This window comes from Prionailurus bengalensis, chromosome D3, assembly GCF_016509475.1.
Source record: "Prionailurus bengalensis isolate Pbe53 chromosome D3, Fcat_Pben_1.1_paternal_pri, whole genome shotgun sequence".
In the NCBI taxonomy this organism is placed as follows: domain Eukaryota; kingdom Metazoa; phylum Chordata; class Mammalia; order Carnivora; family Felidae; genus Prionailurus; species Prionailurus bengalensis.
In genome coordinates this window covers 392,816-414,129 of record NC_057356.1, presented here as the reverse complement: position 1 = coordinate 414,129, position 21,314 = coordinate 392,816, and the positions used below count along the sequence as shown (strand labels likewise).

Below are 21,314 nucleotides of genomic sequence, written 5' to 3'. Positions count from 1 at the left end.
AATGAAAGCATGTTGTTTGCCAGGACACTGTGGGTTTATATGGATGTGTAACAAGTTGATTTGGAACACTGGAATTTCATTCTATTCTGTTGTGGTTTTTTTGTAAAGGCAATTAACTAGTCCCAGGAAGGATCCTTCAGTTACATAAAAGTTTGTTTTATGAAATGTCACGGCTCCATTCATAATTTTGTCTTGTTCTTCCAACTGGTATATACAACTTTCAGAGCTCTCTCATATTTGGAAGGCTGGAAGGGCCCAGACTTTGAAATAGTGTCTTGTTTTCACTGTTTTTGTTTTGTTTTTTGGTTTTTTTTTTTTAAACTAAAGCTATATAAAGCTTGTGGATTAAACAGAATAAATTTCTAAATTTAAACAATAAATAAATAAACATTTAAAAATTTTTTCAAATTGAGTCGCTGTGTCCTTATTTTTGAGTTTTGAGAGTTCTTTATATATTCTGGATATTGGATATAAATTCTTTCTTAGAAATGTGATTTGTGAATATTTTCTCTAATCCTTAGCTTCTCTTTTTTCTTTAACTTTACTTATTTATTTTGAGAGAGAGAGAGCATGAGTGGGGAGAGGAGCAGGGAAAAAAGATTCCACGAACCATGAGATTGTGACCTGAGCCGAAATCAAGAGCCAGATGCTTAAGCGACTGATCTACCCAGGTGCCTCTCCTTTTTCTCATTTTCTTTTTGCTTTTTAAAGTTTACTTATTTTGAGAGAGTGCGCGAGCAAAGCGGGGGAGGAACAGAGAGAGAGGGAGAGAGAGAGGATCCCAAGCAGGCTCTGCATCATCAGCGCAGAGCCTGATGCAGGGCTTGAACCCACCAACCATGAGATCATGACCTGAACAGAAACCGAGAGTCAGACATTTAACCGATTGAGCCACCCAGGTGCCCCCCCCCTTTTTTCATTTTCTTAACATATTTCAATTGACCCAACTTTAAATTCATTAATACCGTCTTCTGGTAGGTCTCCTCTGCTGTAAATCCCATGCAATGAGTTCATGATCTCTGACGTTGTATTTTTAGTTTTAGTATTATCCACTGATTTTTTATAACTTCACTTTGTTATTAGTTCTACATCTTTTCATCCATGATATCTATCTTTTCCTCTATCTTCTTCTACTTATTATTTTTTTCTTGAGACAGAGAGGGCACAAGTGAACGAGGGGCAGACAGGGAAAGAGAGAGAGAATCCTACAAGGGGCAGAGAGAGAGAGAGAGGGAGAAAGAGAGGGAGAGGGAGGGAGAAGCAGGGCTTGAGCTCACCTGATGCAGGCCTCCAACTCATCAACTGTGAGATCATGACTGAGGCACCAGGCGCCCTTCTACTTATTTTTTTTATATTTTTAAGAAAGAGAAGAAAGAATCCCAAGCAGGCTCCACGCTCAGTGTGGAGCACAAACCAGGGCTCAATCCCACAACCCTGGATCATGACCTCAGCCAAAGTCAAGAGTCAGATGCTCAACCGATTGATCCACCCAGGCACCCCATATCTTTTCCTACTTATTAATAATAGTTATTTCAAAGTTATTATCTGTCCATTCCAATATCTGAATCATTCATAAGATTTCTCCAATACTTTTTCTTTGATCTTTATTTATTTTTGAGAGAGAGAGAGAGAGAGACAGAGCGTGAGTGCGTGAGGGGCAGAGAGAGAGGAGACACAGAATCTGAAGCAGGCTCCAGGCTCTGAGCTGTCAGCACAGAGCCCTATGTGGGGCTCGAACTCACCAGCCGTGAGATCATGACCTGAGCCGAAGTCAGACCCTTAAACGACTGAGCCACTCAGGCGCCCCTTGGATTTCTCCAATACTTTACATCCTTCTGGACTTTTTATGTGTACTTGTTCTATCTGCTAATAATAGAAGGGAGTTAGTTAAAATCTCCAATTATGATTGTGCATTTTTCTACTTCTCCCTTTAGCTCTATCCATTTTTAAGCAGCTTTATTGAGACATAATTCACATGCCATTGAATTTGCCCACTTAGGTGTTCAGTTCAGCGACTCTCCGTGAATCGGTAGGTATGTGTCCCTCATTAAAGTCCAGTGTCATCACTGCCAGATGTTCCCCCCACTTCCGCTGGCAGTTAGTCCCCACTTGTAAGCCCGGCCTAAGGCAACCACAAGTCTGGACATTTTCATGTAAATAGAAAATCCAGTCTAGTCTTTCGTGACTGGTTCCTTTCTTGCGGCAGCTACGTCATGCGTCTTTTTATCGCAAAAAGGTATTTTATTGTATGGACGTAGCATGTTTTCCTTAGCCACTCACTAGCTGTTTTGAATTTTTTCCAGTATTTATTATGAGTAATTCTTCTAGGAACTCACATACTCTGCAAGGTTGGGAGGCTGTCTTGTAGGAAGCTCTATATGCCCCGAATCAAGAACCGTCCCTCCCGCACTTGTAATGCCAAGGGTCCAATCTAAAAATAAAAACTACTGTAACTAAAACAGGGAACTTAACGTGGGAAGTTGGTGACACAGGTGATAGGAGGGATGAGGTGCCGGAGAGGGTGGGGAGGCGTCCCAGATGCGAAAGCCAAGGTGCAGAAGCAGGAATCCATGACTGTCACTCAGCAGGGGGACAAAAGGAGGAGGTGTTTACCGGATCCCCGGTCCAGGGTCAACCAGCGGAAGCTGTAACCACAGCATGTCTACTTAAGAACAGCTGGAGTGACAGAGGAGACACAGCCATTGCTGGAGAGGTTCCCTGAGGCCCAGACGGAAGAAATATTTTGTTTTTGTTTACTAATCTCACACCCTTCAGTTTCCCCTCAGTTTCACCAAATTCATCTAGAAGCACTTGATACAGGAAACTGGGATACACCTGTGGGCCAGGCTTCCCCAGCCCTGGGAGCAGAGCAGGGAAGGTAGAGGAAAGAATGGGTCTGAGGACCAGGGTCCAGGGTCAGCACGGTCCACTCACTCTGTTATTTGTCATCCTTCCTTCTCATCCTCCCGTGATACACATGTGACAGTAAGGTGACAATGCTGTCCTGCCTATCATGAATGGGCGAATCCCACAGTGACACTCTCATCCTCTCCCCAACAAGAGAAAATACAAAGTCCTAGAGGTCCTCGTTTGTATCTCAAGTCTAGGGTCTCTAAGCACAACGTGACTTTGCTTGATCTCATGATCTATGAACTGAATTCTAAAACAAAACCTCGCCAATCAATGTTCCATATCAAAACAAAAAATAGGGAAGGAAAATTTGTTGAAACACAACAAAAATATACACAGCAGGTACAGTTGCCAGGTATTCACCATAAAACGCTGGCTGATACTAAAAAAAATTTTTCTCTGCCCCCGTTGCACGTTATGCTTGCCATCAGCAAGCTACTGGTGGGTCAAGGTTCTTTCTTCATCACTGAAGACTGAATTTCTAGTAGTCCTGTCCTAATGGGTGCTTTAGCCTCCCACGGGAACTCACAGGGAAATACTACGAGGCTTGTCAGTGAATCTGTCAGGCTCCATACAGAGTCACCTGGCCCCAAATGTGTACCAGCAATTCCTTAATTCTGCAGATCAAACACTCCAGCAGTAATGGTAACCTCCTTCTCTGTCGATTCCCTGGCACAAGACGCTCAAATGGCGTCAAGGACCTGTAATTGTGACGTTTGACAGGAGCCCAAGGTGCAAGGACAGAGAGCAGAAACCGCACGTGACGTCTCATTTCTCCCGCCGCCTCTCTCAGCAGCTCCCAGCCAGATTCCAGCTGCTTTTCTTACGGCAGTTGTTTTCAAGACTGGACCCTGACCAGTAGGCCAGACAACAAATTCCACGAGACACTTCAGAATAATGAAGAGCTCCCCATATGGGCTGCATGAGAAATTTGGGGTCAAGGTCATCCCCCAAAGCAATACTGTGTTAACCTAGGCCCTAATTCTTAATTTTGATACAGCCCCATATTCAAATAACATTTGCTCTTGGATGTGAAACCCCAAGACCGTTGTCCACGAGTCTCCCTTTGTCTGATGAAAACAGTCATTTTTCTGTAATTCTAAACGCTACAATCATTCAGGAAAGGATTCTGACATTGCCAGGCATTACCAAGGAGAGGAATTACTAAAAATTCTAAACAGAGGTAGAGGGAACATGCATAGTAGATGGTTTCAACAGAGACAAGTTGGCAACGCAAGAAAATCACACATATAGGGAGTGATACGAAGCTCTGAATTTCACCAACATTCAAGACAGGCTTTTGGCATTTTCAAATACATTATTTAAAGATTTGGGGCACCTAAGAGGCGTCTGGGTGGCTCGGCTGGTTGAGCGTCCGACTTCAGCTCAGGTCAAGATCTCGCAGTTCATGAGTTCGAGCCCCGTGTCGGGCTCTGTGCTGACAGCTCAGATCCTCTGTCCCCCCCCCTCTGCTCCTCCCCAACGCGTACGCACACTCTCTTTCAAAAATAAACATTAAAATAAGAAGAAAAAAAAATGCCCCTGGAAAATAACAGGAGGATATGTTTTGTGAGTATTTTATTTTATTAAATTTTTAAAAATGTTTATTTATTTTTGAGAAAGAGACAGAGCATGAGCAGGGGAGGGGCAGAGAGAGAGGGAGACACAGAATCCAAAGCAGGCTCCAGGCTCCGAGCTGTCAGCACAGAGCCTGGTGCGGGGCTCGAACTCATGAACCATGAGATCATGACCTGAACCAAAGTTGAACGCTCAACCGACTGAGCCACCCAGGCGCCCCTAAAAAAAAATTTTTTTAAATGTTTATTTATTTTTGAAAGAGAGAGAGAGACAGAGTGGGAGTGGGAAGAGAGAAAGGGAGACACAGAATCTGAAGCAGGTTCCAGGCTCTGAGCTGTGAGCACAGACCCCGACGCAGGGCTCAAACCCACGAACTGTGAGTTCATGACCTGAGCTGAAGTCGGACGCCCAACCGACTGAGCCACCCAGGAGCCCCTTGTGGGTATTTTATTTTTGCCAGCTCCACTTCTCATCTGTTTAGATGACGAGCAATGCAGTTCAGAGTTTTTCTTTTGCTCACTTGGTCAGACGTTAACTTGTATTCTTGCCTTTGCATGTTTAATGTGAACAATCTGGATGTAATGGGCGACTCAGAAGAGGCAGGAGATTTTATTGAAAAATTCCAGCTTCTGTTATTGAACACAGGGCATGGTAAGAGTTCCCAAACTCATTTGCATGTGCCAAAAAGTTGTGGCAATATAACTTACGCTATTTGTTAAATAATAACGAAATCATTTGGTCTGGCTTACCTTCTATTATGGTACAAGACAAACGATATACATTGTGTGGCACCCTTGAGAGATGCTGTGCTATAAACATGACATATACCATATTCACAGATTAATTTCACATATGCTATGAAACTATATAAATTCACAAGATGTAGCCATACTCAGGACTATAAGCCCTATATTTGTCTGAAGCAATAGGCTTTCTACTTGGCTGTCAAGATTACTGAACATACTCATACACAGACATACATATCTTTAAAGCTTCATATGCATATCACTTAAAATAGAATATATAATCTTTTTTTAAAGATGCAATACCGTAGTTGGAAATTGATTTTTTTGACATTGCTATGGACAAATTTTCCTATATTCATTTGAGTCATTATTTTTGTCCTCGATATGAATAACTTGATTTATGATGAGACTAGACCATTTGCTGAGCGCCTGTCTCTACTGCCTTTCCACATTCACTGCACACATAGGCTTACTCTCCAATTTGGCATTCTGACGTTCAAGGAAGTAGAACTTCCTGCCAATGACCTTCCTACACTCATGGCATTCGCAGGATTTTTATAAATGCGTTTTATGGTATAGAGAGAAGGGCGATTATTTTCTTAAAAGTGTCTCACACTTGCTCTGTTTCTAGGGTTTCTCTTCTGTGTGAGTTTTCTGATGTATCACGAGGTGTGATTTCTGGGAAAAAGCTTTCCCACAAGTGCTACATCCGTAGGGCTTCTCTCCTGTGTGAGTCCTCTGATGTATGATGAGCTGTGACTTCCAAATAAATGCCTTCGTGCATTCCTTACATCCATAGGGCTTTTCTCCTGAATGAGTTTTCTCATGTCTGAGGAGGAGTGACTTCCCACTGAAGGCTTTCCCACATTCGCTGCACCCATATGGTTTCTCTCCTGAATGAATTCTCTGATGTTTATGGAGACTTGACTTCTCTCTGAAGGCTTTCCCACATTCATCGCATTTATTGGGCTTTTCATCTATATGGGTTCTCTTATGAGTAATAAGTTGCGATTTCCCACTAAAGCCTTTCCCACATTCACCGCATGCATACGGTCTCTCTCCTGTATGACTTCGCTGATGAATAATGAGCTGTGACGTCTGAGAAAAGACTTTGCTGCACTCACTGCATTCATAAGGTTTCTCTCCTGTGTGAGTTCTCTGGTGTGTAATGAGATGAGACTTTCTAGAGAAGGCCTTCCCACACTCACATCCATAACGTTTTTCTCCTGTGTGAACCGTCTGATGTGTCACAAGGTGGGACTTCTGGGAAAAGGCTTTGCCACATTCACTACATTTAAATGGTTTCTCTCCTGTGTGTGTTCTCTGATGTACAACAAGTCGTGACTTCTTGCTGGTGACTTTTCCACAATCATTACATTCGTAGCGTTTTGCTCCAACGTGAGTTTTTCCATGTTCGGTATAGAAAAAGGATTTCTCATATCCATTGAATTTACCAGGTTTCCTTCTTCCACGGTTTCCAGCCTCAGTAAATAAACCTAATGAGTGTTTCAGATGTTTTCCATTTGAGACATGCTTACTGGACTTTTGCTTTAACGGTGCAAGGTTCATGCTGGATTGGAATGTTTTTCCACTGGCATTAGTTTCATGGACTTGTTCCGATTTTTTAATCCTGTCTTGGAGTTCTTGGTGCCAAGCTTTGTAATCGTCAACTTTCCAGTATTCTAGAAAGGAGAATGACAAACATATTTTGTGGATTCAATAATCGTGAACCAGGTGAACTAGAAGTGCAGAAAACATCATGCACAACTACACATGTTTGGGAATTAAAATTAAATAAAGTGCTCTCATGGAAACTGAGGTAGAAAACTAGTAATAGATAAGGAAAAGGGGGAAAAAAAAACCTTTGATTAAACAGGTTGCTAAAGGCCATGATATAATAATCTGTCCTAAGCAAAGGTAGGGTTTTATCTGAGCACAATCTGCATTAAAAAGTTGCACTACAAGTAGAAAATGATGACACCAAAGTTATTCCTTTGGTTATAGGCATAGAAGGAGTAAACTTCCATAAAAGAAATCAAGTAGAGAATAGAAGGAATGACCACAGGTATATAATAGTAATCTGAGGCATTTAACAATAAAAAGGGAAAGAAAATAGGAGGGAATTAGAATGATGAGAAGAAAAAAACACAATGAATTCTCGGTACCAGTGAAAAGACAAGGGATCTATCAGCAGGATACGTTTGTGGCGTGGAGAGGGAAGAAGAACACACATGGTCTGAGGTGAGAAGGGTTGGGCTCCTTAGTACAGACCAGAGGAGCGTAGCTCACTCTAAAATCAAAGCAAAGACGGACAGATTATCCTCATACAGACAGGTGATCTATATAAGATCTGGGTATCTGAGAAGCTCATATCCGTGGTTCTGAGTCCCTTCTAAAGGTTTAGTGATTGGAGAATTATCTAAACAGCATTTCAAAGGTGCGCATCCCTCACTGTCTTTACGTCCGCTGTAAACTGACATGTATTTTTTTATTAAAAATTTTTTTTTTTTTTTTTTTTTTTTTGAGACAGAGAGAGACAGAGCATGAGCAGGGGAGGGTCAGAGAGAGAGGGAGGCACAGAATCCGAAACAGGGTCCAAGCTCCCAACGCAGGGCTTGAATCCACGAACCGTGATATCGTGACCTGAGCTGAAGTCGGACGCTTAACCGACTGAGCCACCCCGGCGCCCCTAAACTGGCATTAAAGTTCCACCTTCTCACGTGTGACTCACCCGACAAGCTCTGACTTGGGGCCTCTTCGCCTATTTTCCAAGGCTGCTCTCGCTCCAGTTTGAAGATCACATCTGGTTTGATAAGTTGAAACCCTGTATATGAAAAATCACACATGACTTGAGCCTAATTTATTGGGCTTCAGACTTCTAAGAATAAATAAATGCTTAGTTTCAGAGGCTGTGCAGGGAGGCCTTCCATCTGAGATGTGAGTGTGCACTCAACACAAAAAAGCGCTGAGAATTCGTGAAGTCTTAAGCTAAAGCCTAAGTCATTGCACACTTCAAAGGCCCCCGTTGATAGTAAGCGAAGAGGAAACGGCAAGTGCCCGGGCAGAGCCTGAGTGCGCACAAGATGTCCTTACCCAGGGACACGAGACTGCTCACATTCTCCAGCATCACATTTCTGTACAAGTTCTTCTGAGCAGAGTCCAGGAGCTGCCACTCGTCCCGTGTGAAGTTCACGGCCACATCCTCCAATGCCAATGACCCCTGAAAGAGCATGTCCCTACTGAATCTGAAGAAATGGATACCATAATAAAGGAAAGGCGGCAAGGCCCTGGAGTGGGAGCCCCCAGGAGCCGTCACGCAAAAGTGCCCGGTTCCCAGTAACGAATCGCAATTGCTCTGAGCCGGATGCCGGTTCCCTCTGTTCTTGTCTCTCTTACAGCTGGAGTCAGTCACGTGACTGTGTGCTGGAGACGGGACCTAGGAGGTGTGTGAGGGCCATCTGCGGGGAAGCTGCCGATTTGGGGTAAAAGAGATACTGACTTTGCCCTCTGCCCCCTCTACCTTTCTTCCTGCTGTTACCGCCGACGTTGCCCTCAGAGCTGCTGCAGCCACCTTGGGCCGTGAGACAATGTGAGTGAAGTTTGGCAGAGCAGAAACCTGGAAACATTCTGTCCTTTATGATACCGGTCATGAGCTGTGCCAGGACTGTCTACTTCCGGGTGTCTTGCAGGAGAAAGTTCTATGGCCTTATTATCAGAGCTCCCACTGTTTGTAAATGAAGTCATCCCTGATACACTGATTTTGACCATTCTTATCAGGATTCAGTACACAGGCTTTTTATCATATGCCTAGATTTGCATTATACCTTACTGGAGAAACAGAAGTCTTAAAAATCCTGTAGCGTTTTAAGTAAGATAGTATGACCTAGAATGTTTATCCACCCACAAGTGTGTGGGGTTCCACTCTGGTGTCATCAACACGAAGGTGAACGGGATTCACTCTGTCCTCACAGGGCCCTCAATCTTGTCACCAGGTCAAGTTACCACAGACGCTGGGGCCGGAGAACATATGTGGTTTAAACACAACTGTAAGGGGTTATCATTTACTCCTTAGATCGGCAAAAGTGAAAACTTTTCAATATCCAGACAAGCCAAGAATACGGATGAACGCACTGCGGGTGTGGCTGGTTCAGAGTACCTTCTGTGTGCCAGCACTGGGGACAGTCACCTGTCTGCCAGCACTGGGGACAGAGTCACCTTCTGTGTGTCAGCAGTGGGGACAGTCACCTGTCTGCCAGCACTGGGGACAGAGTCACCTTCTGTGTGTCAGCAGTGGGGACAGTCACCTGTCTGCCAGCACCGGGGACAGTCACCTTCTGTATGTCAGCAGTGGGGACAGTCACGTGTCTGCCAGCACCGGGGACAGTCACCTTCTGTATGTCAGCAGTGGGGACAGTCACCTGTCTGCCAGCACTGGGGACAGAGTCACCTTCTGTATGTCAGCAGTGGGGACAGTCACCTGTGTGCCAGCACTGGGGACAGTCACCTTCTGTATGTCAGCAGTGGGGACAGTCACCTGTCTGCCAGCACCGGGGACAGAGTCACCTTCTGTGTGTCAGCAGTGGGGACAGTCACCTGTCTGCCAGCACCGGGGACAGAGTCACCTTCTGTGTGTCAGCAGTGGGGACAGTCACCTGTCTGCCAGCACCGGGGACAGAGTCACCTTCTGTGTGCCAGCACTGGGGACAGTCACCTTCCGTGCACCAGCAGTGCTGTCCGCCCGGCTCGCACCTTAGAGCAGGGGCTGCAAATTGCCAAGCCCAGCCAGCACTTAGATGCTAAAATAAAGCTTCTTGAAAGCCAGCTTCCAGCCATCTGTTCACGTACGATCCATGACTCTCTTGCAGGACTGCAGGGGAGGTGAGCAGTTGCGCCAGGGATGTGTGGCCGGAAAAGCCTAAAATATTCACCTTCTGCTCCTGCCTTAGAGACTTTCTTGTACATGTCCGCCAGGCAATAAATACAATGGTGTTTAAAACAGCAAATCTCACAGACACCCGGGTGGCTCAGGGGGTTCAGTGTCTGACTTCGGCTCAGGTCATAATCTCGTCCGTGGGTCTGAGCCCCGCGTCGGGCTCTGTGCTGACAGCTCAGAGCCTGGAACCTGTTTCGGATTCTGGTGTCTCCCTCTCTCTCTGCCCTTCCCCCACTCACACTCTGTCTCTCTCAAATGAATAAACGTTAAATAAATAAATGAACAGGGGTGCCTGGCTGGCTCAGTCCGTTGAGTGTCTGACTTTGGCTCAGGTCATGATCTCACAGTTCGTGGGTTCGAGCCCCATGTCAGGCTCTGTGCTTATGGCTCAGAGCCTGGAGCCTGCTTCGGATTCTGTGTCTCCCTCTCTCTCTGCCCCTCCCCAACTAGCACTCTGTCCGTCCCTGTCTCTCAAAAAGTAAAATAAAAATGTTAAAAAATACACAAATAAATAAAATAAATTGTGAACTAATTCAACTCACTTCTAGAAAAAACCAGACTGATAAACCTCCACCCTACTTTCTAAAGGAAAGAGTCTATATACTCTGGAAAGTGAACAAAATGAAGCAAGTTATACTTCAGTTTCCACCATTTTTTATTTACAACATCTAGAATGCAGTAAAATATATATACAAAGAAGTATAAAAATGTGACCAAGAACTATGGCCACAGAAAGTAAAACCAGCCAACAGAAGGAGATCTACAGATGCCTAAGTTATGTGAATTAAGAGACAGACTCTAAAATAACAATACTAAATATGTTGAATAACTTAGAGGAAACATGGATATGATAAGTGAAGGGATGGAATATTTCAGGAGAGAAAAAGAAATTAATTTTTTAAAAAAGAACCAAATAGAAACTCTAGACTGAACAGCTGATATTAAGTACTTATCAAATGGACTTAACAGCAGATCTGATGTTATGAAGGAAAAGATTCATGAACTTGAAAATCGATTAATAAAAACCATACAGGGGCACCTGGGTGGCTCAGTCGGTTAAGCGCCTGACTCTTGATTTCGGCTCAGGTCATGATGTCACAGTTCATGAGATCGAGCCCCGCATTGGGCTCTGTGCTGACAGTATGGAGCCTGCTTGGGATTCCCTCTCCCTCTCTCTGCAAAGTATACAGTATTGGAAACAATGTATCAAGTGTCAGTGACCTGTAGGACAATATAAAAACATCTTATACACCATAATTGGAGGGTCAGAAGAAAGAAAATAGGGCAGAAAAAATATTCGAGTAAATAATGGCTGGAAATGTTCCAAATGTGAAGAAAAACATTCCACAGACACAAGAAACTCAAAGTATCCCAATCAGGATACATATAAAGAAAACCAGACCGAGGCTCATCAGAGTCAAATTGCCCAAAACTAAAAATAAAATCTTAAAATCAGCCAGAGCGTAAGACACAGTACATTCCAGGGATCAACATAAGAGGGATGGGACAACTGACCTCTCACCAGAAACAATGCAAGCCAACGTAGAATGGAATGTCCAAAATGTTCAAACAAACAAAAAAATCTAGCATGTTTTTCAGGAAAAAACCCCAAAACAACCCTTTCAAAGGGTGGCTGCATGGAGACAGCACAGCATGTGTCCACCAACACCGAAGGCCTCGTCAAGGAGGGTGGGCCCATCGCATGGTGAGAAGAAGGAGGGAGGAAGCCCAGAAGAAAGTGCTTCGTTCCTGTGCCTGGGGACTCAGGCAGTGGAAAGCAGGAGGGCAGAGTCGCGCAGAAGCACATGTCCTCCAACACCCGAGAACAGGGACCACCACACAAACGCTCCAAAAGAAGGCAGGGAAAAGAAACAAAGAACAAATAGTACAAACAGAAAACAAATAGCAAGATGGTACACTTCAACCCAAATATGTCAATAATTACTTAAAATGTTAACGGACTAAATAAACATTCCACAGAAAAGAGACATTATCAGACTGGAAAAAGTAAGACCTACCTATAGGATACTTACAAAAGACACACTTAATTATGATTTTTTTAAATTTATTTAATTTTGAGAGACAGAGAGAGACAGAGTGTGAGCAGGGGAAGGGCAGAGAGAGGGAGACACAGAATCTGAAGCAGGCTCCAGGCTCAGCTGTCAGCACACAGCCCGACGCGGGGCTCGAATCCACGAACCGTGAGCTCGTGACCTGAGCCGAAGTCGGTGACTTAACCAACTGAGCCACCCAGGTGCTCAAGACACAATTACAGAGGTACAAATAAGTTAGACGTAAAATACAGGAAAAGGTAATAGCACTCAGACATTCATATAGAAACTAGTGTAGCTACATTAATATTAAACAAAGTAAGCTTCAAGATAAGGGGTATTGCTAGAGATAAAAAAGGACATTTCATAACAACAGAAGGGTCAATTCATCAAGAAAACATAATAATCCTAAATGTGCAAACATTTAATAACAAAGCTCCAACTGGCGGCTGGGTGGCTGAGTCGGTTAAGTGTCCAATTCCACTCAGATCATGATCTCTCAACTCGTGGGCTCAAGCCCTGCATCAGGCTCTCTGCTGTCAGCATGGAGCACATTTCAGATCCTCTGTCCCCCTCTCTTTCTGCCCTTCCCCTGCTCATAGGCTTGCACACACGCTCTCTCTCTCTCTCTCTCTCTCTCTCAAAAATGAACAAATATTGGGGCACCTGGGTGGCGCAGTCGGTTGAGCATCCGACTTCAGCCAGGTCACGATCTCACGGTCCGTGAGTTCGAGCCCCGCGTCGGGCTCTGGGCTGATGGCTCAGAGCCTGGAGCCTCTTTCCGATTCTGTGTCTCCCTCTCTCTCTGCCCCTCGCCCGTTCATGCTCTGTCTCTCTCTGTCCCAAAAATAAATAAATGTTGAAAAAAAATTAAAAAAAAAATGAACAAATATTGAAGAAAAAGTAACAGAGGGACACCTGGGTGGCTCAGTTGGTTAAGCTTCCGACTTCAACTCAGGTCTTGACCTCACAGTTTGTGGGTTCAAGCCCCACATCAGGCTCTGTGTTGACAGCTGACAGAGATTACTTGCTTCAGATTCTGTGTCTCCCTCTCTCTCTCTGCCCCCTGTGCACTGACTCTCTCTCAAAAATAAATAAACATTAAAAAAATTGTTTTAATAAAAATAAGAAAATAACAGAGCTTCAAAATACATGAAGAAAATACTGACGTAAATAAATGGGTGTAGTTTCAATTGCATAAGGCGAAAAAAGTTATGGATGTGGATGGTAGTGATGGTTGCACAATATTATGAACATGTTTATGTCTATCTTATCACAACCAAAAAATAGAAAACATTATCAGCAATAATTAAAAGAATGCAAGTTAAAAATACAAGGAAATGTCATGTTTCATCTCTCAGGTTGGCAAGGATAAAAAGTTGACATGGGGGCGCCTGGGTGGCTCAGTTGGTTAAGCGTCTGACTGATCTCAGTTCACGTCATGAGCTCAGGTCTTGATCTAGGGTCATGAGTTCAAGCCCCGTGTTGGGCTCCATGCTGGGCATGGAGCCTACTTAAAAAAAAAAGGGAAAAAAAAAGGTGATACAACTCAGTGTTGGTAAGGATGTGGGGAAGAGTCAGCAAAACACTGTTGATAAAACAAATTTGAATACACTTTTAGAAGGCAATTTTGTAATCTCTATTAATATGTAAAACTTGCATGGCCTTTGACCCAGAAATTCTATGTCTGGGCATTTATTGTACATAAACTCTTGTACAAATCCTCAAAAAAACACTGGAGGTTTTCACCGGCTCTCAATAATTGATTGAGCCAGTAGACAAAAATCAGTAAGAATATAGAATTGAACATGCTATCAACTGATTTAACCTAATTGACATTTATTTATTGAACATTCCATCCAACAACACATTCTCCTTGATTCACATGGATTATTCCCAAAGATACACCATACGCTGGACCATAAAATAAGTCCCAAAGAATTGATATCATAAGGAGACGTTCTCTGACCATAAAAAAATACAATCAGAACGTAATAACAAAAAGGTATGTAGAGAACTCCTCACCTCAAGTATTTGTAAATTAAGCAGCACACTTTACATGATTCAGGGTCAAAGAATAAATCACAGTGAACATATTTTGGATTTAATTCCAACAAAAACAAAACAGACCAAAAACCCCACAGTACTGGGGCACTCTACTGGAGAAGCCTTACATGGATCTTAGGACAGTCAATTTTAGACATGTCTCAGCCATGCAGATGTGGCTCTTTTCATACAAGATATGAATTGGGGCACATATTCATTCAGTTCACTGGTTTAATGATTCCCTGTACCATGTTGGGAATCTAATTGAGTCTATGATGCCAGCCAGATTAGTCAATCTGATGTGCGAAGCTGTTAAACTCGTGAATGGCTTCTGAGGTTGATTAGATATTCAATGTGATCCAGACTTATGCTGAGAAGTCAGTTCGCTGGAAAAACAACAGTCCTAATTTGTAGCATTTGCTAATCTGTGTTGAAAATATTCCTACCATGGCTGATTTCAAGCTATCAAGTTTAATAACTGGTTTACAAAACTCAGAATTTAAGTTTTGCAAGTTGGTATGAGCTGACTCCAACACATTACTGGTAATTAAAAAAACAAAACAAAACAAAACAAAACAAAACAAAACAAAAGAGTGATTTTATGCCAAACACAAGATCTGGATTTCACATCCTATATAGGTTATTATCCCTACAAAAATAGTATATTTAATTTTGAAACAAATATCTTAATGCAAACAACACACACATTTTAGGCCCTTCTCTTCAACCATCACACTGAAACATTGGAAGGAATCATTAAAAAAAGTTGTTATTAAAACTTGAATGGAAGGGGCGCCTGGGTGGTTCGGCTGGGTGCACGTCCAAGTCTTGATATCAGCTCAGGTCATGATCCCAGGGTTGTGGGATCAAGCCCCAAGTCTGGCTCCGCACTGAATGTGGAACCTGCTTGGGATTTTCTCTCCCTTTGTGCCCCACCTCCCTGCTCACGCTCGCTCACTCTATCTCTCTAAAAAAATAAATAAATAAATACATGAAATTAAAAATAAAATTTAAAAACTTGAATGGAAAAAAATCTCGATATACTGGCCAAACAGCAGAATGTATCTAACGGAAGAGGACATTTGCAGTGTGAATTACCACACTGATGAATTCTGCAAGAATCAAGATGAGAAGAAAAGAAGTCAAATATATTAAAGAAAAGTTTTTAAACTCAGAGCATAGATCCAGAAGAGAATATCCATCAAGCATTCCAAAACTGGAGAAAATGGAGAATAAAGGGGAGGAAATAATCAGGGAAGCAAAACAGGAAAATTGCCCAAAGCTGAAGGCAGGCAAAAGCTTTTCCAACTGAAAGCAATAAAAAAATGTAAAAAAAAAAAAAAAAAAAAAAGTGACAGGATGCCTGGGTAGCCCAGTTGGTTAAGTATCTGACTTCAGCTCAGGTCATGATGTCATGGTTCGTGGGTTCGAGCCCCGCGTAGGGCTCTGTGCTGACAGCTCAGAGCCTGGAGCCTGCTTCAGATCCTGTGTCTCCCTTTCCTTCTGCTCCTTCCCCATTCGTGCTCGCTTGCTCTCTCTCTCTCAAAAAATGAATAAACCTTAAAAAAAATGTGAATAAAAATTTTATGCCCAGACACATCAGTGGATACAGAAGAAAATGCAATGAAAACCGCAAGGTACCATTTCACACCCACTAGAGTGGCCACAGTGAGACAGTAACAGTGTTGACGAGGAGGTGGAGAAATGGAAGCCCTTATATATTGCTGGTGGGATTGTAAAATGAATCAGCAACTTAAAAAACACGGTTTATCGGTTTCTCAAAATGTTAAATATAGTTACGACATGAACCAGCCATGGCACTCCTAGGTAGGTATCCCAAGAGAACAGAAAACATATGCACAAGTGTTCACGGTAGCATCAGCCATAATAGCCAAAATGTGGAAATAACCCAAATGTTTAGCAAATAAGGAACTGATAAAATGTGGCATAGTCACACAACAGATTATTATTCCACAACAAAAGACAATAAAGTATTACTATATGTCCCCTCTTGGAAGTGAGCTACATGAAAGAAGCCAGTCGCAAAAGAACAGGCGTGATTCCATTGATATGAAATGGGTCGAAGGGGCAAATCCAGAGACACAGAGAGCGTACTGCGTTTGCCTAGAGCCGGGGCAGGGAGAAATGGGGAACACCTGTCAACGGGGTGCTCTTTTAGCAGGATGAACAATTGGAGGGTTGCAGAAGTCTCTAAACTTACTAAAAAACAGTAAATTGTTCACTTTAAATGGGTGAATTCTACGGAACCATAACTGAGGAAATAAATGAATTACTTACCTGGGACTTAGTCATTTTCTGCCACACTTGGGAAATGGCCAGTAACTTTAGGCTCTGCTCTATCCTTCTTAACTCCTCTGGTCAGGACTCTCTTCACCAAGGATTCACCTCTGGGACTTCTTTATCTCAACTAAGCCAATTACTTCATGGAAACCGGAATCTGTTGAATCAGTTAACAAAGTCTCTTTAGTAGATGCAAATCTCCCTCTTTTGCTGAAAACTCACCTTCATTTAAAGCTCAAACTGTGTTTTCTATAGACTCTAAACAGACTTTAATGGGTGATGAGTATTAAGGAGGACACTTGTGATGAGCATTGGGTGTGGTATCTAAGCGATGAAGCACTAAATTCTACACCCGAAGCCAACTTTACCATATATGTTAACTATCTAGAATTTAAATAAACTTAAATGAAAAAAAAAAAAAAGACTCTAGGCTCCTGGGTGACTCAGTCAGTTAAGCATCCAACTCTTAATTTTGGCTCAGGTCATGATTTCACAGTTCGTGGGATCGAACCCCGCATTGGGTTCCACAAAGAGTGGAACCTGCTTGGGATTCTCTATCCCTCTGCCCTTCCCCTGCTCGTGCTCTCTCTCTCTCAAAATAAATAAACTTTTTAAATTTTATTTTATTAAAAAAATTTTTTTTAATGTTTTATTTTTGAGGGAGAGAGAGACAGAGCGCAAGCAGGGGAGGAGAGAGAGAGGGAGACACAGAATCCGAAGCAGGCTCCAGGCTCTGAGCTGTCAGCACAGAGCCCGACGTGGAGCTGGAACCCACGAATCACGAGATCATGACCTGAGCTGAAGTCAGATGCTTAACCCACTGAGCCACCCAGGCACCCCATGAACATCAATTTCATTTTTAAATAAAGGCATGAATAAAAGAGGAAAGTGAATCCAACCATTCATGAAATGAATAATTCAGCTGAGTTTCTCCTCAAAATACAACAAACAATTCATTTTAAGGTCATAACGTTCTTTGAGAGTTCTAAATTAGTTAATACATGTAAGTACCTTAGAACTATAACTGGCACATGCACATTTAGTAAATGCTAGTTAGCGCTCTTACTATTACAGGACATGATTATAGAGAAATCAGAAAATACATACCAACTAACAATTATTACCCATAACCCCACTACTTCAAAGGTACCTCTCTCATAGGGTGTTAGAAACCATCTGACATTGTTACAAAACTGTGATCTTACAGTCTTACATTTTTGAATTGCCTTTTATGCTGTATAGTAAACCCACTTTCAGACCAATAAATATAACTGTAGACCTGTGATCATATCGTATAAAAACTCAATTTTCAACCAACACCTGATATCCAGGCATCCCTCGTCTTCGAGCCCTGACCCCAAGTCCACCCAATCAGCAGCCTCAAAGACCTCCCAGTCAATTCCACACCTCACTAATCAACCATTTGCAAAAGCCCATTCACCACTTACTCCACCAATCATACTCCCAACAAGCCCTGTGAGTCCCAGTCACCAGACACATTCGGCCCATCACTAACTCCCACAACCCTATCACTTACACCAATAAGTCCCTCATTCACCCCCAACTTATTAACTCCCACAGGTTTCCCGATGACTCCTCCGACTGTCCCCGCAAACTGTCGCCTCAGTTGTCCAAATCTACTATGTCCCCAGTCATTCCCACAGCCCCCCAGTTACTCACAGCCAAATGTCTACCAGTCTCTGCCTCCACCTCCAGGCTACCAAGTCACCAACGCCGTAGTACCACAATCAGTCCCTAACCCATAGTTCCACAATCACTACTCTTTCTTCCTTTTCTTTTTTGTTTTTAAAGGCGAACTCTGCGCCCAACCTGGGGCTTGAACTCACACCCCGAGTTCAATAATTGCACACGCCAGCGACTAAGCCAGCCAGGTGCCCCGATACTCTTCTGATTGATACCCAGGCCTTCCTAATGGCTCAATCATTCATTCCTACTGTCCCCAATTCCTCACCCATCAGGCATCCTAATCCTGATCTCTGGATTCCCCCCCCCCCCCCCCCCGCCCCTCAGTCACTGATGTAAACAGACATCCTGGGCTCACTTCCTCCGTGAGCCTATAATTAGTGACACACACAGCGCCCCCCACACCTCCACTGGCCTCCCAAACTACTCAACCCTAAGGCAAAGTAACAGGTTAATGAGAAAAATCCCCCGCCAGTAACGTCCCCCCACTCACAGAGCTCTTGCAAACCCCAGCAATCCCCAAACCACACAAGACCCCAATCTATCACCCCGAAAACATTCAACTTCACGCTCCCTCCAATCAGCAAATTCTATTTGCCCTTCACTAACCCCACCAGGCACCCGATTTCTGCACTCCACAGCTGCCCCCATCACTGACACCCCGAAGGCGCCCCAGCCCACATCACTGACACCTTGAGACCAGCTCAGGCCTGCGGCCCCATCTTTCACTCCCCGAAGGTGACGTTAAGGCACAAATGCTTTAAATCTCTAATTCTGTCCCACCACTTTCTGCAGACCCCCGAACGCCGCCCTAACGGGTCCACAACCACCCCTCGCCCCACGCGCCCCGCCAGCCCCGCCCCCGCCCCCACACTCGGCCGGACAGGCCCCCGCTCACTCACCTCTCTACCCGTCACCGAGCCCCACGGCCCCTTCAGCAGGCGTCGGCCCCCAGCCGCTCTCAGCCCCGCTCCCTCCAGCGCCCTCCGCGCAGGCCCAGTCACCCATCCCCGGAGTCCCCTGCTCCGATCCCGCCTGACCGGCCCGCTCTGCCCCGCCGCCCCAGACCCCACTGGCCCCACACGCTGCCCTGACCCGCAGAACGCGCACCGGGGGCACCGCGGGGCCCGCGCGGACACCGAGGCCGCCCCAGCCCCGCAGCCCGCCCGCTCCCCACACGGCCTCCCCCTCCAACCAGTAGTACCAAGGTTCACCCGGCCCACCGCGGAAGCGTGCGCGCAGCACTACATTTCCCAGAGTGCCGCTCGCCCCAGAACTACATCTTCCAGAGGGCTCCGCGGCGCGCCTGGCCAGATAAACTCCCAGGGCTTTTCACCAGTTGCCTGGTTGCAGGGCGCCGGCCGAGTGGACACGCGCTGGTGAACAAATGCGGGAGTTGGTGGTTTCTCGTTCCTTCCATAGGAGAGCCTTTCAGTCAGGGAGAAGCACGCAACTTAACAAACTCCGGTACTAATGAAAGTAGGGGCCTGATTGTGCTCGGAGGACTTGCAGACCGGAAAGCAGTCTGGGGCGCCCAGCTGGCTCAGTCGGTGGAACATGCCACTCCGGATCTCAGGGTTGTGGGTTGAGCCCCACTTCGGTGTAGAGAGTAAAAATATAATATTAAAGGGCGCCTGGGGCTCAGTCCATTAAGCCTTCCGCTCTTGATACCAGCTCAGGTCATGACCCCAGGGCCCTGAGATCAAGCCCCACATTGGGCTCTGCACTGAGCGTGGAACCTGCTTGGGATTCTCTCCCTCTGCCCGTCCCCTGCTTGGGCATGAGTGCGTGCGCTCTCTCAAAATTAAAAAACAAACAACTAAAATCTTTTTTTTTTAATTTTTTTTTTCAACGTTTTTATTTATTTTTGGGACAGAGAGAGACAGAGCATGAACGGGGGAGGGGCAGAGAGAGAGGGAGACACAGAATCGGAAGGAGGCTCCAGGCTCTGAGCCATCAGCCCAGAGCCTGACGCGGGGCTCAAACTCACGGACCGCGAGATCGTGACCTGGCTGAAGTCGGACGCTTAACCGACTGTGCCACCCAGGCGCCCCACAAACAACTAAAATCTTAAAAAAAAAAACTGGTGCCTGGGTGGCTCAGCCCCTTGAGTGTCTGACGGAGGTCAGCTCAGGTCATGATCTCACAGTTGGTGAGTTGGATCCCTGCATGGGGCTCACTGCTGTCAGCGCAGAACATGCTTGGAATTCTTCTCCCTCTCTTGCTCTCCCCCCTCCCCTGCTCACACTCTCGCTCAAAAATAAAAATAAAATCAATTAATTAAATTAAACCGTTGGGGAAAAGACCATAAAGGAATCCAAGGACAAGTGCGTCTCCCACTGGACATTGGGGTGTGGAATCCAGGTCTGGTCCTGCACTTTGTGGTTTCGTGGGGATTCGGATCAGGTGATATCTGACACAGAAAGCACAGGGTAGATGTGAGTAAATCTTTTTACAGTGTGCCTCATCTCTTTTTAGAAGTTGTGCTCACTAAACTGTAAGTATCCAACTCTTTTTAAGATTCGAAGGATTAGGGGAGCCCCCAGTTTAGCATGGGGGGGAAAAAGCGAGGTGAGCCAAGGGCTGGGCAGAGCATTAACTCTTAACACTGCCGACAAGTAAACGAGAGCTGGTCTCTTGATGTTTCAGGAGTATTTTAATGATAAACATGTTGGAAACTGGCGACAGCTCAGATTTGGTTTGGGTTACCTAGTTGAATGGAAGCTAGAGTTCATTGTTCCCAATGATCACACTCACACATATTAATTCATTCAACAGTTTACTCAGTAAACATACAGGTACAGAGATTTTCTTTTCAAGCACAGCAGAGAGATGTGTGTGCACCAGTCTGAGCTCCCACAGCTCCCACAGGCGCCTTTGCTCTCCAGGTGCAGCAGGCAGTGGAAACACATGCCAGCAACTTACAGACTGCTTCTCACCAAAGGGACAACAGCTGACCTTGTTCATTAGCTGTCTGCCCTGTCCTTGTGTGTGAGGCACAGCTGGCCCAGATCTCAGATGTCATTGCCTGACACATTCTGCTCT

The 21,314-nt window shown here is 44.7% G+C and overlaps 1 protein-coding gene across 1 annotated transcript; it reads right to left on the bottom strand.

The window, feature by feature from the left end:
• Positions 1-5,078: 5,078 nt before the first annotated feature.
• Positions 5,079-19,501, bottom strand: LOC122470080 (zinc finger protein 84-like). Its single transcript, XM_043557221.1, has 5 exons — positions 19,172-19,501; positions 16,563-16,722; positions 8,328-8,454; positions 7,966-8,058; positions 5,079-6,916 (listed from the first exon to the last, which is right to left on the bottom strand). Exons 2-5 carry the CDS (start codon positions 16,575-16,577, stop codon positions 5,862-5,864), a joined length of 1,290 nt encoding a protein of 429 aa, XP_043413156.1. The 5' UTR covers positions 16,578-16,722; positions 19,172-19,501; the 3' UTR covers positions 5,079-5,861.
• Positions 19,502-21,314: the final 1,813 nt, after the last annotated feature.